The sequence below is a fragment of the Fringilla coelebs genome, assembly GCF_963513975.1.
Source record: "Fringilla coelebs genome assembly, chromosome: 2".
Classification (NCBI taxonomy): Eukaryota; Metazoa; Chordata; class Aves; order Passeriformes; family Fringillidae; genus Fringilla; species Fringilla coelebs.
In genome coordinates, this window is record NC_140029.1 from 43,121,316 (window position 1) to 43,140,854 (window position 19,539).

General features: G+C 36.7%; 1 protein-coding gene across 1 annotated transcript in view; it reads right to left on the reverse strand.

Moving 5' to 3' along the window:
* The window catches only part of GPC5 (glypican 5), a gene marked incomplete at both ends in the record, with an annotated part of 580,434 nt that overhangs the window by 482,075 nt on the left and 78,820 nt on the right, over positions 1 to 19,539 (reverse strand). Inside the window, one exon of the mRNA XM_084226708.1 lies at positions 6,266 to 6,960. Within this exon, the coding sequence (XP_084082834.1) occupies positions 6,266 to 6,960 (695 nt within the window). The remainder of the gene's footprint in view (positions 1 to 6,265; positions 6,961 to 19,539) is intronic.

Below are 19,539 nucleotides of genomic sequence, written 5' to 3' on the forward strand. Positions count from 1 at the left end.
AGTCCATATAGATAGTTTGGTGACAGGAACAATGTAATTAATTTTCCCACAATGTCAAATTCAGGTAGTATCTGTCCAAGCTCTAAACCAAAGATCAATTTTCCTCCATAGCTTATTACCAATCCTTCCACTTCTCTTGAGAACCAAAGTACTACTGTTGAGTGGCAGCTTGGCTACCACTTCCTTTGAGAACCTCCAGGCTATCACTCCATTAGTCTCTAATTTTATCATCCTGTTGTGGGGAATTTTATCCACACTTGGAGACTGTATAAAGAGTAACTCATTCTTCTGCTTTCACTAAAGATCTGTGAAATAAATAGTACAGACTTGCGAAGATTGAGTTTTAGCAACATGCTTGCATGGCAATGTTCACCAGCCACAAGATGAAGCCAGTGCCCACATCCTGCACTATAAGAGCACCATGAACAGGATATGTTCCTGCCCTCTCCATGAATCTTCATGCAGGTCCTATGCCACCACAGCTACTGAGTAAAAGATGGTTGACTACTCAGTAAGAATATTCCTCTGATGCACCCACCTTCTAAACCCTTTCACAGAATCAGATTTATTTAGGAAGGATTTTTTGAGGTCATATAGTCTAACATCCCTATTCAATCAGGGTCAGATACAGCTGGTTGTCCAGGTTCATATCTAGTTGGGTTTTGACTATTTCCAAAGAAGTAAACTCCAAAACATCTCTGGACAAACCATTCCATGCAATTTCATGGGTTATGATTGCTGCCCATTGCCTCTTGTCCAGCCAGTGAGCAAAGCTAAAAATAGCTTGGCTTTTTCCTCTTCAGTGGCTTATACCATGTATTTATACACATTGATAAGATTCCCCCTGAGCCTCTTCGTCTCCAGGCTCAACAGCCCCATATATGGAATACTTCTATATATACACCTATATATCTCTCAGCCTCTCCATGTGTGGAAGATGCTCCAGTCTCATATTCATCTTTGTGGCTGACCTCACTTCAGTCACTCCGTAACTTTCTCATACTGGGCAGCCCAGAACTGGACAGAGCATCTCAGATGTGGTCTCAGCAGTGCACAGAAGGGATGGATCACCTCCCTCAAACTGCTGGCAGCACTTTTCCTAATGAAACCCAAGAGGTTAGCCTTCTTTACAGGTGCATTTCCCATGTTCAGCTTGGTGTCCTCCAGGAGCCTCATGCCCTTTCTTCGAAAGTTGCTTCCCAGTCAGTCAGCCTCCAGCAGCTGTTGATGCACAGGATTATTCCTCCCCAGGTACAAGACTTTTCCTTTTGTTGAACTTCATCAGATTCCCCTCAGGTCAATTCTTCAGTCTGTTCCTCTGAATGCAACAACCATCTGGTGTATCAGCCGCTCCTCCCAGTTTTGTTCTGTCTGCAAACTTGCCGAGGATAAACTGTTCCATCACCCTGTCCATTAATGAAAACATTAAAGAGTATCTGCCCCAGTATCAACCCCTGGTTTGGGGTCAGACCACTAATGACTCGCCTCCAGCTGTACTCTGTGCTACTGGTGACAATCCTTTGGGCCCAGCCACCCATCCATTTTTCAGTCTTCCTCACTGCGCATTCTGACAGTTTATACTTAAGGATGTTGTAGGAGACAGACTCAAAGGCTTTGGTCAATTATCCAATGCCCTACCCATACCCTAACAATCTGGCTGTCCTATTAAGGATGTCAAGTAGGTTAACCATTACTCCCACTCAACTTTATCTCCATTTGTTTGGAATATAGTTTCTAGGATAAGTACTCCATCACCTTTCCAGGGATGGTGGTAAGGCTGACTGACCTGTAGTTTCCTGTCTCATCCTTTTGATGATGATCTCTTTGAAGATATCACTTTATTATAGCAATTCTGGCTGTTTGTAGCTAGTCAATTCCAGCAAAAATAACCAGGAAGAAAAATAAGGATCAAAATAAAGTCTATTAAATTCTTCTTTCTGCTAGCATTCTATGCCCCAAGAAAGATCTTGCTTTCTTTCCAATATTAGACAGCTGATTAAAAAAAAACCAAAACAAAAGTCTCTCTTAATAGAATATAATTAAGCCTATTTTTTCAAAGAGACATAACTTAGATGTTCTTTCAGGATTAGACTGAGAAGAACATACTGAGAGCTTCCACAATATTTGGATATATTGGTATTTTTGTTGTCTCCAACTGTTTGGAAATTTCTTAGAACATAGGGAAGACATAGCACTTTTGAAAATCCCATTCTGAATTTTTGTAGGCTTATATTATATGAAAAAAACACAAACAAGAATTTTACCAAACCTGTAGCACAAATTCCTCACTTTCAAAATAAGGAAATGCCAGAACTTTTGTGATCTTTTTTTGCGTTTCGGATTCCCACATTTTTATATGCATATGTATCTTTTAGTATCATGGTCACATACATCGTTTTCTTTCAGATCCCAAAATCATCAGTGCTCAGAATAGCCAATGAACAACTAATCAATATTCTTTTTCATCTCTTTTTACTCAATATTAAACTCAGACACCATTGATCTTTTGGAAATCGAGAAAAAAACTCATATGCAAATTTTGCAGGGAAGATTTAACTATAAAGCCCTGTGAATTTCAGCTTTCTCTTTTCTCCTTTTCCTTTCCCCTTTTCCTTCATTTTTTGCCTGACCTCATATCCATTTCCACTCCTCTCAGGTCCTCTGTTTGTTCCACTCCAATGAACCTCTCCCTTGCAGGTTACCCAATGCGTGGCAGCACAAGTCTTCAAACAGCAAAATGAAACTTTAAGAGCACAGACACTCCCTCAACCAGCCTGACTTTCAGCTGCCAGGGCAGCAGGCATAGAGGCAAAAGGGTGGGAACAGAGAGCTGAGGATGGTGCCAGAGCAGGACTTGGGCAATCCAGGGTGACACTGGCTTAAACTGCTGTTGAATCACATTGTAAGTGACATTGAGTGTGTCTTCCATGGCCTGGGGTGGTGACATTAATCCACACATAAAGGGAGTGGGAAAATCCTCCTATGCTGGGGATAGTAGGCTCCATCCACCAAAACTCTGTATGTCTTGCTGAAATATCTCTTTGTCCTTCTGTCTTAACATTGTCAGTGGTTTCAATAACAGAATGGGGATGACATGAAACAATTTATTATAACTTGTAAAAAAAATTCCATGGATTTTTTGTTTGCTTGGTTTTTGGTTTGTTGTGGTATTTTGGTTTGGTTTGGGGTTTTTGACATGTATGTAAGTAAGGCTTAAGTGTGCCATAAAGGTCTTGTGCATTCATCAGGCTGTACAGTGTCTTCCACAGAGATTTCCTTGCCTATACACAAGCTCAGAGACCAGCGTGTGGCACCTGGGGCTGAGCACAAAAGAAGCACAGGATGAGTCTGCAAGGTGTTCTGTTAACAATGGGCACTTTTAGCAGCTATCCAGAGTGTAAGAATTACAAGAATTACATAACCTCTTCTTCAGATTATCCTAATAATGCAACTGTTCCTCTTTTGTATGGTGCAGCTCTCAAACCTCTATAACACTATATCTGCACAAGCATTCACACAGATGTTTGCTAAAAAATTTCTGTTCCAGCTAAAAAGCATAGGGTACACTATGCACTGAGCAATATATGGACATAGACTTAGGAACATTAAATATATGACAATATGTAGGTGTGAAAATACAGAAATACACGAATAGTTGCACAGCCCACACATCTCCACTACAGAATAGCATCAAATAATGCACAGGTATCAAGATGATGAACAGGTGCTGCATTTATTTGTCAGTCAGCAGAGCTGTGGGAGGCAGAATTAAAGGTGATTTTGTAACAGTAACAAGAAAGCAAAAGATAAATTCCAGATGGACACAGAGTTGGCAGAGCTCTGCAGACCCAAGCAGAAAATGGAACAAGCTGTAAATTACTAGAAAAAAAGAGTTTTGTAAAAGGAAGCCATGCTATATAGGCATTAGTGCTCTTTCCACACCACACAGAGCTTAGAGCATGAATATACATCAGATTTAAATACTCCTGCAAAGTGTTAAAAAAAATCCTTTACATATGGCTATTTACACAAACATAGCCATGAATGAATAAAAAGACTACACAGCTACATGTATCATTAAACAGGACACTCTATAGATTCTCACACTGACACTTGCATAATTATATATGATACTTCCAAACATTCAATTTTTCTTTTCTCTGTTCATTTCTTTAAAACTCACAAGAAGTAATGAAATTCTCTTTTAAAACGGCAGACTGCTGCATGCCTAAGCAAACCATTATTTGCTTGCTCATAATCATCTTTTCCCTGTCTGTTAGAGTCACTGATGCATTAATTGCTTATCAAAACCTGAAACAGTTCATGAGTCACTCTGAAGATAAAATAAATATTAATGAGCCAATTTCAATGAAATTCCCGTCCTCTGCCTCTTAAAGCCGAAATACTATATTTATTACATGTCAGAATTTAGTCTTGACACCTAATAAATGGGAAAATATGAAATATACTGACTAGATCCTCATGTTCAAGGGATCATCACATTATAGTCTTAATTGACCAAATTAGTGATCAAAGAGAGAAAGGACTGGCCAATTATAACAGAGAAATTAGGTGAAAGAGATGTCTAGGTCTGGCGCAGTTGGAGTCAAAAATGAAGTATGTGGGTTTTGAAGCTGGGAAATGCTTCTATACACACATCACATTAAAACCACAGATGATTTTAATGTAGCATTAGTAAAAACATGATCTTCAAACAAGTACATCGGCAACAAATATCATTACATAAGAAATTTTAGTATTCCTTACACTGAATGAAGGATGGGGAGAAGGAAGGCATGGAGTTTTCAGGAATATCAAAATAAAGCACTTTAGTTTGGATCAATATGGAATTTTCATTAAGCAAACAAACTAAGAGGAGGGCTCTTGACCCATTTAATTTTTTACTAAAATTAAGTGAAATATACTATTTTGAACTGTAAAAACTTTCATTTTGAAAACAGGAGTGTACTGAGAGATTTTTAAGTCTGGGCCAATGATAATTCACAGTTGAAAATCCAAGTCTAAAACTTTTCAAATTAAATGACACAGAATGAAGTAGGCAACACAAATCCTTCTCTTGAACCTTTACTTGCTTGTTCTAGCTTGTTCCTGGAAATGGTAGGCAAAGAAGATCACAGAGAAATCAAAGAAGTAACAGGTTATTTCCATAAAAGGCAACTGTAGATCTGAAATAACTTGTGAATTAGAGAGACATCAGTGAACCACTTTTGAGTAAAAATGTTAGTGAAAAGCCCTTTTACAAAAAAATTACAGCTATTCTCAAGGAAGTTGAGCAGCCTTGTATTATGGCTCATGAAGCTGGCTGGTATAAAGCAGATATAGTGGGAAATCTGTAGAAATGAACCCTGTTATTCACAGATTACAGCAGGATGAAGAACCCATTTTATCAGACTCTGGGTCTTAGTAAGAAATGAAGAAACCTCTATTTCTGATATTAGGCCAAGCTGTTTATCGTCAGAGGTCATGTCAGCTGCTGAGCAGAAGACACAGCTTTAACTTCAGCTAATCACGTTTTGAGGCAGTCCTAGAAGTGCTCCTGCACCTCAGCTGATGTCACAGCACAGGGACACCCAGACACCCTCTTTGGGGTGTACTATAGAACTAAAGGCATCTCCCCAAAGCAAGCTATCCAATCCACTACCTAATACAGAATATGCCACTCTCAGTGAAGTCTGCATGTAATAATACAGAGAACAAATGTGGATAAAATATAATACAGGAAAAATTTGGATTTTGGTAGTTACCCTCATAAATTACCATATGTACTAGCTTTTCTCCCTTAAGTGTAGTTAAACAGTGTCCACTTTCCATAGCAGTATGCTAAAATTCTTCACACATTCACAGCTAACAGAGCTCTCGCACAGCTTTTTGTTTTTCTCTTCAGTGTAAGAAAGGACTTATTTAATGTTACAAATGAATTGTGCTGCTTTCTCTAAAACACACCCATTTCCAAAATTATGGAAATAATATATGCAAAGTCATAGGTTTTTTAAGGCAGGCCACTGGTATCTAAAATAAGTATTGTTTACATTTATCCTAATGTGCATATAAGATAACAACCAAACAATTTTTTTATGTTCATGAAAAGTATCTTCTGTGCTCCCAGAAACTGCTTAATCAAATAAAGCTGAACTCAGATACAAATGTGTACCTCACCATAAAAATGGCCAAACAAATAACTGCTATCAGCGACACCTTTCCTATTTCATGTTTGCCCTGAGTGTGGATAAAACCCACGTCTTACCTGCTCAGGTAACTCTGGCCCGTTGATCTGAGCCTGTAGCACAGCGTCATGGACAAGGGAATGGAAGTTCAGCAGCACGTGCTCGATGCTGTGCGCTCCGCTCAGGGCTCCCGAGAGCTCCTCCAGGGCCTGGACGTACCTCTGCCAGTGGAGATGAAGTTCTGCCAGGTCAGCCAGGCAGCCCCGGATGATGTTGAGGCAGTAGCCCATGCAGGGCTTGCTCAGCATCAGCCCCTGGCAGTGGGGGCAGTACTGCATTCTCAGCAAAGCTCTGCTGCACTCTCCGGAGAAGCGCAGGTGATCTGTCGTATTGATCACTTCAACCCCCACATTCAGAGCCTGCAGGAAAGCCCGGCTGGGTAAGAGCGCTCTTCCCATCTGTCCCACGGCCTTTTTGGGAATGCTGCCAAAGGGCCTGATGGCTCTTCTCGCCGCTCGGAGGCACTCCGCGTACTCCAGGGAAATGTCCGTCGGACCAGGGTTAATCACATGGTTGTAGACTACTGGAAACAGGGTGTCAAAAAATCTATTCACAAATTCCTCTGTGCTGGCCTCTGTGCCGAATAAGAAGAGCCCAACATCTGTGAAAAACTCCTGCACGTGCACAGCAGCCTCAGCAGCCATGTTTCTGTAAGCATTGCAGAAAAGTGTGCTGGTGTAATTCTCAGCCAGTCTGATGAGCATTTCAAAGGTTTCTGCAATAAATCAATCAATCAATCAATCAATCAATCAATCATTATTTTTAAGCTTTAAAAAATAGAAATTAGAGTAAGAAGATAAAACAATTATATTAGGACAACTTATATATATCCCAAATTAATTTTTGTGTTAGAATTTTTGAGGAGACAACTTCTCACAAACTATGACAGCTGTCTATTCTGTATAGGGAAGCACCTTACATGTAATATTACGACACAATTAATAATCCATATTTTCTTTACAGGTTACATTAAACACAACCTAAAAAAAGAAATAACAGGAAATAATTGTAAGCCGCGTTACGTTACAAAATACAGAAAATTCCTATTGTATCTATGTATATAAACACATGAGCTCTCATTTCATGACTCATTTTGCAAGTTGCAAGAAACAGCTGAATGCTCTCAGTAACTCCAAGCCATTCCTCTTACCATCCTAAATGGATGAGCAAAATTAATACTAAGCAATAGGAACAACTCTTCAATTCTACATTTCTTCAATTCTATCACAACTTAATAACTCAGTTTTTATTTTGGGTCTTCCAGAGGAAGCAGATGTTCCAAACACACGGGAGAACATGATTTTAAACAGTGCTGTTTGGTCTGGCAATTGGTATGGTCAAGAACTGCTTTCCCCAGGAACTGATGGATAATCCCTTGCTGAGCCTCAAGAACTGGATAATGAATAAAGCCTGAATGGACAAACTTGCATTTCACACTTTAGGTGGTAATCCTTAAATACACTGAATAATGTTTAATAAAGCAGTTTAAGTATACTGGAAAAATATCCCCTTCTGACTTGATCCATGATTTGCAAGCAAGAAAAACCATCAGCTTTCAAAACAGAAAATGAGTGTTTACATTGAGGAATTCCCTAGATCTGCCTGAGAAGGCTGCACTTTAGAGAAGTCAATGAAGCAATATACGGATCAAAAAGAAACTTGGCTTAGAGTTGAAAACAGAAGCACAGAAAGACATACTACAAATACTAACCCATTCTATACACTGAATGGCTACAACTCAGTAACTTTTATTTCAAGTTTTACAAGTTTTCATGTATTTATTTTTTCACATTCATTTTTAAATAAGACTGTAAGAATAAAGTGAGGAAAAGCATGAAGTGCAGTTAATACTGTCTAAACAGCGATGTTAAGTGCAGGCAGAGTCAAATAGTGTGAAACCATGTCAAGCAATTTCTGAAGCATCTGAAGTATGCTGGTCAGTCACCAACTGAAAGGAATAATAGAAAAACCAGAATAAATGTAAAAAAGACAAGACTGGCTATCGCATATTTAAAAAATGCCTACACACAAGTGCCTTATATTATGATGAAAGTTGGTTAAGTTCAGGTTAGTGAAAGGATTCTTGCTGAATGCAGAGATTTTGAAATTGCATGCTTTGTGAAAAGATCACATACACTTTGTATTCAGTCTGTCTTGTCTCCAATAAAAAAGAGATACATGCTTCTAAATCACAGTAATTCCTCTGCTATCTGTAAGTCTTAGTTTCGTATTTCACACCACTCTTAAATTGAATTTGCTGTTCTCTTTTCTATTCTTCTAGAATTCACACAAGTAAGAAGAAAGTGTTGACAGCTCACAGTAAAGAGTCAGAAAGTGCATCTCACTTGTGTGGTTATTTGGGTTTTTTTAATTGCTATGTCACATACATATGTGAACTTCTCCTTAAGTGAATTTCACTATAATCATTCATAGACGCCAAATATCATAATGTCAAAGAGATAATGTCAAAAATCAAAGAGATTAATTTGTTTCAAAAGTCATACTCCTGAAGTCAGTACCCTTCATGGAGCTATGTTCCCACCAACCGAGACCTGTTCAACACAGAAAAGCCTCTTGGGTTTATCCTGTGAGTGAACATGCAGAAGTGCCAGCTGAGTACCTCTGCAGCTCCCAACACCTCCACCAGCCCCTCACACCTCATCCCTGAGCTACAGGTGACCCATTTCCTTCTGGAGCAGACAGTGAGGCACATCCACAACAAACAAGACAGGGCAGATTAAACTGATCAAGATGCCCACTTTAAGGCACCTGACCCAAGGATGAGATCTCCACCAGCAGTACAGGCAGTTTGGACACCCCACTCCCATGGAGGCAGGGGTACATGGGAAAATAAATTACAGCCCTAAATTATTAAATATCTAACTATAATACATCTCATTTTTACTGGGGGAAATAAGGAATGCAAAGAACAAACAGTCGTACTATAGAAACTTTATTTAGTCACCTAAGAGTGTTTGAAAGCATTTTTAATGGTAGATGCCATTTTTTATTTGCCTGTCCAAAAGGGCATGTGTGTTCTGCAGGTCTTGTGTCATATCAGTAGGTTCTTTATAAACATTTTGCATTTAAAATGGTACTAGATGGCTAGATGAGACCACTGATGGCTGTGCTGAGATCACAGAACTAAATTCTAGTTACCTAGTTATCACAGACTTGACAACCCTTCATATAAAATCCTGGAACAGCTGAGAAGAGGAAAGACCAAAAAAAAATTAACTAAAAATTGATTCTTGGTTTAGATGGCTTAAAATAATAAAATGTGAAGAATATGAAAGCTTTTTTTATTATTACTTTTCCTAGATGGAAACCATAAAGTCTGTGATCTAAATGTCTGTTACAATCCATGGCTGCAGTATCCTATTACCAAGTGCACAAATATTAGTTGAAAGAATAAATCATGCTGCATGTGGACAATCAATAGATTTTACAATGTGGTCTAAACAATAACAAATCTTCAATACTGAACTATATTGCTGGTGCCTCAGCAACCCCCAGATGAATGAGTACCATAATCAACTACATAATTTACTGACTATTTCTGCCTTTCTAAATAGAATGCTATGATACTGGCCACTTGTGTTTTCAATTCTGCATCATGTTGTTTAATTGTCATTTTATGATTTCTTACAGAATTTGTTAATAGTTTTTTTTTTTTTCTACTGGCACATACTTTATAACCATGGCTATTTCAGAGATTTGTTTTGCTGTCAGTAAATTTGCTGACAGACAGCAAATCACACCTATGTTTACTTTTAATATTGAACAGCTCCAGTGAACACCTTAAGATGGCAATCTATGTCATTTACAGCACATTCTGAAACTTCAGTGACAAGTCAAGTTATATTGGCTCAATACTGCAAACTGTAGCAATGTGTTTATCTTTTAAATCTTTGGACTGAGACCAACATAATCAGCATTAATTACTCAGCAACATAAAAGAAGTGATGAGTTTTCAATCAGTATAAATGTAATACATATAAAATACATTTTAAGTATAACTAAGATGAGCTAGAAAAGCCCTCTCTATTGTTATCAAATGATTTTTTAATCTTCAGGGTCAGTGTCTCTTATCTCCATAATTTATGAGATCTTCATATTAACTGCTATACAATATCCTATAGATACTTTGTGCAACCCTACTATTAATAATGTCTAGTTTTTCCACAGACGACATGTCAATTTTGTTTTTCTTTGGTGACAATTAAAACTGTGTTGTTTGTACATTCCTAAATCAAATTTCAGTTGTCAAGATTTAACTAATTAATTTTTTTTAAAGAACAGTAGTATTTCTCCTCCTGATTTTACTATGAACAAAACACGAGGCTAGGAAATTTGTAGATGAGAACTTGTTTGTTTTATGTATAGCATTTTTTCAGCTGATGCTTCATACCAGTACATATAAACATTATTTTTTGATAATAGTGTATTAACAAAGTGATTACAAAGTGATGCAAAAATAACTATCAGGTCATTGCTTTAAAGGGTTTGCTCTCTTCCTTTAGCCTTTCAGTTCCTTAGAGCCACGGGGAGTTCTAAATTACAAAGAAGTTCCAAGGTATCAATTAGTCCAGTGGATAAATGGGTTTAAAATAAAAATCAGAAGTATACACATGACTTGTTTACTAGAACAAAGAGAACCAGTCCAGTTTTTTATTCCTGGACATTAATCAGATTTAATGGAAATACTGCACAGAATGAAATAGAATTTGGATTAGGTTTTGAATCAGCCCTGCAATTCTCATCCATAATAGTTTTGGCAAAGTGTCTTTATACTAAAGGTACCTTAGAAAATTAATTTGAAATACATTTCTATGGAACCATGCTGTTGTAAAACAACTCCTTTTTTTTTTATTTTACCCTTTCTTTACACAAATGTTCTATAAATCTGCTAAGTGAGACACTGCATGGTTCTAAATGCTGAGCACTACCTTTGGAAATACATATGGTACTTAAGGCAGATATAGTCTCATAAATTAAAAATCCAGTATTAGTAGCGGTCCAACAAGTTCTGAAGTCTTATAATTTGGCAACAATTCACCAGCCTAAATTACATATTATAAATTAATTCATATTTAGGGTAACATATAGAAGAACTCAATAAATTATAACCAGACAGGTTAAAATCCATCCTTGATTTATGACATTGTATTTAGCAAGACTGCCTTTTACAGTGCAGAGGAGATCCAAAATTGATAAGCCTGGACTATCTGAAGGTCAGCCCATAATATACAATATACAATATACAATATAATATAATAACTAAATCTAATGAAACCTGGAAAACCTAGCAATGTTATAAATTTATTATCATTTGAAAAAATTCTATGGGAAAGTACTGCCAGCTGCCATTGATGTTTGGTGATCTTGTAGGTTTTCCTTTGGTTTATGGGTAGCACAAATAAACCAGAAGCATCATACTCCTTCTTCTGAAGATTTATATCACAATCAAATGTACCTCGCATGCACTGTCCTTCTAGTCACAACAAATGTCTCAGGTACAAGTTACAGCCAGGTAAGCTAAAGGTATTCAAAAGTTATGAAAAAAAATAGTGGAGAAGAAATTAATCCACACAGCATTACATTAATTCTATCTTTTTTTAAAAATACATCAGAGAACTATGGATAGGTGGGAAATTCAGTGTAGTTATTCCTATTTAGCAAGTGACAGATACAATGCAAAATCCCTGAATAATTTACCATATCAGAAAAATGAGGTGGAAGAAGCATGTCTTCAAGACATATAAATGAATTATAAAGAATGAACTCATTAGGGCATTACCTGTGAAGGTTATATGGGAGAGAGATCAACAGGGTAAGGGCCAGTCAAAAAGATTTGGGACTCATGGAAACTGCTCCTCATTAACAGATATTTCAAATTAATCTATTTCACAGACTGCAGACTCACCAATGAAGTCAGTAAGAAAACAGGTATAACAGATGAAGCATAACCAACTTTGTGTTGCCGAAGGACAGCGAAGCACCTGAGGCTTTTATAGCTCAAAGTACTCATAACAGACTTCAGAGTTTGCCAGGTCTTGTCTGCTCTTGAATTCAATTTAGCTCTCTTTGAGAAAAATACAAACATTCAACAAACTTGAATTATTGGTTGACCATTGCCTAAGTTGTTCTGTGTTCAGTGGCATATTATTCATATACTCAAGGAGTTTCCGACATATCCTGTGATGTGGAGTTTGGTTTAGTCATACTGTAATTTTTTCTTTAGTTGGGGCGCTTTTTTTTTTGGCATCAGGACATAAGGAAGTTGGCATAGGACAGCTTTAGTTGGAATATTAATAGGAATTAGCAATCGTATATAATCATACATAATTCAGGCTATAAGCATTATTTACACTAAAAAGAACTTTGAAATGAAAGAGCAAATTGTCTCAAATCCATATGTAAGGTGTGTTCTTCTTTTTTCCCTCCAAAGAAATTGTGAGGACTCATAAGAAACTCATTCCCAAGTTAACCAATACATAGAATTTAGAAGAATGTCCAAAGCCAAGATGAATGTCCCTCATTTTCATGCTACATCTTTTCATTAGTCTGAACTGGCAAATGTACTTCTCATTCTTGTTTTATAATCAACTCAATATCATCACACAGTGTTAATTTTTGCCGACTAAACCTGACACAAACTATTTTGCTATGTAGAATTTGCTTTCTAAATCAACAAATCTAGGTGTGTTTTCCTTTCCTTCTCCATCTTCTTAGCTATGCATTTGAGAAACGGCCCTACAGTGAAAGAGTTCTCAAGTTCTGGTGATTTGACACAATCATCCAAATCTTGTCATTTGCTTGGGGTTTTTGTGGCTTTTTGTTTGTTAGGGGTTTTTTGTTTTGGTTTCTAGGGGGCGTTTTGTAGGTTTGGTGGGGTTTTTTTTTGTTTTGGTTTTTGTTTTTGTTTTGTTTCTCAATAAAAAGTTGGAATAAATTTATTTTTTATCCAGTTCTTTGGAGTTATTAATTTTTATGACTTAATGTAAATCATCACAATTGATTCAGAAGATTATTTTTAAACTTTTCAGTGAAACTTGATGTTGTTGATTTTAAAATATCTAGCCTTTGAAATGGCTATTTAACATACTCTTAAGTCATAACTGGAATGTAAAGTATTTAATCTTACCTTAACAGATCCTATTTTAATATTGAATGTCTGTCATATGAATGAAAGAATGAATGAATAATGCAAGGTTATCATTTCATCTAGTTATAAGCAGTGATTCCACTTTTCTCTCAAAACTGTTCTTTCCTTTTCTTTTCAGTCTGGTGTTATCCTCTCAACAGTGATGACTATGGAACCATTCATCTTGTCATGAAGCAACATGAGCAGATTGTTTTCTATGGTGCCAGGAGAAGAAATAACCAGCAATTAACAGAGCTCGACCAAACCATTTTTTATTCCTCTTGAATTCTGCTTATGTTCTCTCTGATTTTGCATTGCTCTCCAGGCAGTACTTTTCCAGAGGAAAGATTTCTAAATTCTGAAGAGATTGCTTACTGCCGTGGAACAAAATATGCTCAGAGTTGCAAGCAGGGCACTCCAGGGAATCAGAGCTTTAAAACTCGTATCTTACAACAAAATTGTTTGAAAATATTTTGACGTAAACTGCTGTGCATGGTTTGCAAAAGGGCATTAAATTGACACTGATTTTAGATAACCATTTTTACACATTTGCCATAGTAAATAAGGACAGCAAGTCATCTCAGATATACGAAAATGGTATTATTCAGAATTTATACCAGGATGATGTTGAGATAGGAGGGCCAGAAAATTAACAGATTAGAAGGATAAATTCATTTCACATAATTTTGAAACTATATATGTGAGTTAAGAAGCACTTCTAAGGCATGATTCATCTTTCTGACTACTTTAGACTGAGATGAAGTGCTCACTGGAACAGCTTGTTCCTCTCACTTTTACTATAAAGGGATGTGACACTGAAGCACTAAGATTTTTGTAGCGAACTGGTATTAAGGGAAGTGTCCTTAAACATAATTCAGTATTGCAATTTATACAAATAAAGAGCTGAGATGCTCATGCTTCTATAGAGTGGTCTTAATGGTAGATATATTACGAACTTCTCATGTGTTTATGCAAATCTTTTTTCCCTCTTCACACCTGTAATCTGCTCTTCTTAGAATTAAATATATGGTTGGTTCCAGGGAGCTGGCAGAGCATTATGTCTATACATGCTACCTTTAGAGGAAGTAATTATTTGGGAGTCACAGAGAAATTACACTTGAAAAGAAAGAACAACCTCAATTGATTTTCATAAAGCTACAATGACAACTGATATCAGATGAAGCTTTTGTCTTTCTGTTTAAAAGTTTAAAACCTGACTTTCTGTTTATTTTTTCCAATTTTCCCAGTTTTATGGTGACAATATTCACTCATCTTCAGTAAGCTGGGGGCGGGGGGGTTTATACAAATTAAAGTGAAATGTTAATCAGGTTCTAGCACATGCAACACCAAGATCAACATTTCTTGCACATCAAATAAGTAAATATATTCATTTTGTATCACTGCATATTTAATCTCACAGGTTTTTTTAAGTGTTGATTGAGATTTGGTGAATTCCTGCATCTGATAGTCTGAGGAATTCCACACTAAAAACTATCAGACCAGTCAGTCAAAAGAATTTAAGGAGATTGTTTACTTGACATATGACTACATGCAATGAGTTTCAAAGATCCTCCAGACAGTTTGGTAAGGGATTAGATGCATTTATTATCTTTCAATTTACTTTGCTTAACTTCAAATTTACTGAGGGAAAAAAAAAAGAAAAAATATGAAAAAAGTCTGCATTTCTTAAACAAACATCCATAGTTTTCATGGAAGATTCAGGAATAATGAATTTTAGGACTGCATCTATTCTGTCCTGAAGTTAGTTCTGTTTTCCTCTGCAAGAACTGGATATCAAGAAGAAAAACTGCATGTCCCTCTGTATAGCTCTGGTATACTGGTGATTAGTGACTTTATCACTGTTAGTGATTACTGATATGTGCAAAATTCTGCTTAACACAGGTGATACAAAAAGCATTTTGGTCTATGCCATGTATTTCAGTACCTACTTTGGCACATGCTATAAAAAAGAATGAAGTGTGCACTTTCAAGTTTCAGACAGGTAAAGGAAACGTAGCATTTCTCACTTGACAAGATAGCAAGCCAAAGAAAGTGGATAAACAGGCAGCCAAATGTCCTCTTTCACAATTAGAAGCAGAAAATAGCACCTGTCAAAAATATAAAACTCCAGTTCTCTAAACTGGTTGGGAAAGGAAAGGACATACAGTTTACCTAAGTAAAGTGAAATTCAGAAGATACTTGTACTCTAGGGAAATTCCCGGAAAGAGTAATTGCTTCTAAAATGACAAGTGTATGGAATATTCCGTGTAGCTGCTTGTGATGATAACATCTTAAAATCAAATACTGATATGGATTGGAACAGTTCACTCTACTTCAATTCATCCTTCCTTATCCAGTATGAATCCTGATTTTAATACAATTGATTTCTACACCAACTAATGACTCATCTTTAGAAAATAAGGATAAAATAATACATGTTAAATGATCCATAGTTGCTAGTAGCTTTGGCACTTAGAATAAAAGAACAGAATTGTTTAGGTCCCTCTGAGACCCCTTCTGTCTCCTGCAGGCCATGAATCTCCAAGCCCTCCCTCTGCTGAGGCAGCAGAACAAAGGATCTCCCATCTGATTTCTCAGGCCAGCTCTCTGACCTCATGGCAACAGGGAAGAAGTCAAACCCTAGATTTCTTCATTTAGTCTGGATTTCTTCCAATAGTCTACACACACTTTCAAGAAGCAGACTACTCTGAAAATTTTAAATCCTGTTTTTAAATACTAATACAATTATACATTTTTAATGAGATTATTATCCCACCTATTATTTTCTGGTTTTGTTTTGTATTATGCCTTTTTATGACTATTAGTATTCAGTCAGAGCTCACTCAATGGACCAGAGAACAAACAATGTTAGATTTAAATGCATATCAATTTCTTACTGTGTAATTGCATAAATATGGGTTGAGTATGGGCAGAATATAATTAAATTATTCCCTTAAAATTTATGCCTTAATGCTTTTTAGACTTCACCAGGTTCCAAAAGATAATTTGCCTTTTTAAATGATGCTACTTTGTTTTATTTCAGAGAGATTATGAGTATAGTGAGTGCATTATCCACTTTCACAGTACAGCTTTACCTGCTTTCACCCCAACACTGTTTGCAGATGCTCTGCTAAGCCCTGTCCTGCAAGCACTGCTGACTCACACATTCTCAAGGCATGTAATGCTTTCCAGGAAGGAGCTGCAGATATTAGCTGATGGAAATACATGTCTCTAACAAACTATAAGCCCACAGTAACTTCTACCCCATCATGTGATTTGCCCCATTGTGCAATGTGACAAGTGGTATGCATTTTTGGCATCACTCAAAACTGGATCATTACCTCCCTACTCCCTTCACAGGTCTGCATCCTAGATTACACAGGACTGGAAGATCCATCACTAAAGAATGAAACCATGTAGAAACATAGGGCTAGAAGGCACTTTAGATGTGTTCTAATCCATCCATTAAACCCAGAGCAGGTTCAACTTGATTTATCACCTTATAATTTAACATCTTCATCTAAACTATCCTTAAAATATGCACATTAACAGAGAAGCCACAACCTTCAAGAAAAACATTCCAGTGCTTCACCATACTCTCATTTGCTTTTACCAATGAGAACAAATTATTTTCTTCTTCCCCCACTTAGTTTTTTTCAGATTAGATCCTCTGCAAATGACAGCAGACATCTCTAAAGACCAAATACATCTCCAAAGCAGATTTGTCCACATCTCAGCTACCAGAAGAGAGGATGATGGCATGATTCATCTGACCTAGTTTAGATGTCCACATGGAAATAAGATGAATCACACTGCTTTCTCCTCTATTTATTGAGAGAAAGAGGGTGATTAGATCAGAGAAACTGGGAGATGAATCTTACTCCTGAAAACTGACAAAAATCTTTCCTCTTTATTAAAAGAATCAATCTTGTTCCAGTCATAAGGGGGGCACATTCCACCCCTATGTAGTTGAACTTAGTTCTAAATACTACCAAAAGGAAGTCTAAATTGCCCAAATTATGTGTTTAAGTGGACAAGCTGGATGTTTAGGAGTTCCAAATTCAGCTCTGTCTGACTAGTTGCTATAAAAATGTTTTGATAAACTACTTCAGAATTGCATGGTTTCTCCAAGTCATGTTTACTGTGGGAAACACTAAGCTTTATACATTATTTCAACTGCTGAGCCAGTTCTTCTTCAGTCTTCAACTCAATCTTATCCCTGCCTCAGTGCAGAATCCACAGATGTCCCCATTTTGAATTCTAGCTCTATTTTCCACCCTATGAAAGAGCTCTTGCTGCCTTCCCTCGTTGAGAGCACACTGATTATTTCACCATTCAACACAGGAATGAAAATGGTGTCTGTACCTGCCTAAGAACCCCACATGAAGTGCCTTTTTCTTGTCTGAATGTGAACACTTGCTAACCAATCAAATTAACATTTACAAATTCTTTAGCATCTGTTTAGTGGTAATTTAATCAAGATCATTCCCAAATTACTTATGTGAATGCCACGTTGAAGATCATAAAGAGACTTAGGAAAGCCAGTTGACTTAACACCTGTGCTTTTCACATACCCACATTTTGGATCCATTTCCCTACATGGAAATTAGATTAGTTTAACCCAACTTGTCACCAGTAAATACAGTTTCATTGTTACTGTTTGGTATGTTCTTGTTTTTAGCTTCTAAATAATTCATCCTTTTATTCCCAATAATTGAAATTAGGCTAAGAAGTCTAAAATGCTCTAGTTTCCCCCTTTTTTGTTCAACAAAAAATAAAACATTTGCCCTTTTCAGTCTTTTGCTACATCTAGAAATCTAAAGACAAGCACTAGGGCACTTCAGAATGTGTATATTGATAAAAGAAACTAATCAATGAAAACCATGTGGAAAACAATTCTGAAGTGAGCATGCTTACATCTTACAAATGCTGCTCCCTAGCTGTACACAGGGATCCTTTACCTGATAATAGACTGATCAACATGGGTGATAGATGAGCTTGAACAAAACTAACTGTTTCTAGGGGATCCTGATAGGACATATAGGAACATTTTGCCCTTTCCTCCTTTTTTCACTGGATCTGCATGAGAATCTGATTTATGCCCCTGGAGTGATATATTGTGATATCATCTATTAAAACACATTTCACCTCTGTAATACCAAGTAAAAGGTTCATTATAGAGCTTTCAATTTTATACTGTCCAGTTCATATGTACCTTTGAATGCAGGCAAGTCAATACTGATGAAAGCAGTTGATATTCACTAAATAATGACAAACTCAAAAATTCTCATGACAGCAGATAAAGATCACATCTGTTTATCACACCTGTCACATAAGTATACAGGGTAGTGATTCATCTCAGCTACCACCTTAGCTAAATACCATATTCTCTTTTTCTCAACAGTAGAAACTTATGGGATGTTTAAGGTATGATTCATCTGCCATATTTCAGATGTTTATGGGAAAATGAATCATGCAAAAATATTTATGTGGGCATGAATCAGGCAAAAAAAGCGCCTCTCTCCATTTTATATTGTGGGAGCTGATGGGGACAAGCTCATCAATCCACTCTATTATACCAATCGTCATTAGTTTTGCTATTTCACATGTACATCTTGGTTATCTCAGTTACAAATTTACTTGTAACTTCCATATTGTTGTCTTGGAAGAGCTGTAAATGAATTCCCGCTTTAGAAAATTAGATCAAACTCTGTTTGCTCCAGAGGTTCACTTGTCCAGAGATTATTTTCTTGCAAGTAGATAAAATGGTTTTTATTATGTATTCATCTAACTCCCACTGCATTAATGCAATCTACATCATAGAATAAATTTCTGGTAAAAGTAATGAACTCTTAAAAAAACTGTACAGATGATGAAAAATATGCCTCTGCAACTTGGACATCATGTTCCATTTCCTTTTGATGTCACTTAGTTTAATATTGACCTAGTAGTCACATGAAATAAATGTGTATGCATCTTCTTTTATTTATGCATATTTACCACTAGACATACAACTAACAGCTTACTCCAGATTTGTTCCAGATTATTCCTACTAGTTCTTTCCAAGAATGCTTGTGTGGTTCTATAGACTGGCTTACTACAGGGACCACTCTGAAAAAACAGCATAGCTGAAATTGTGTAAGCTTC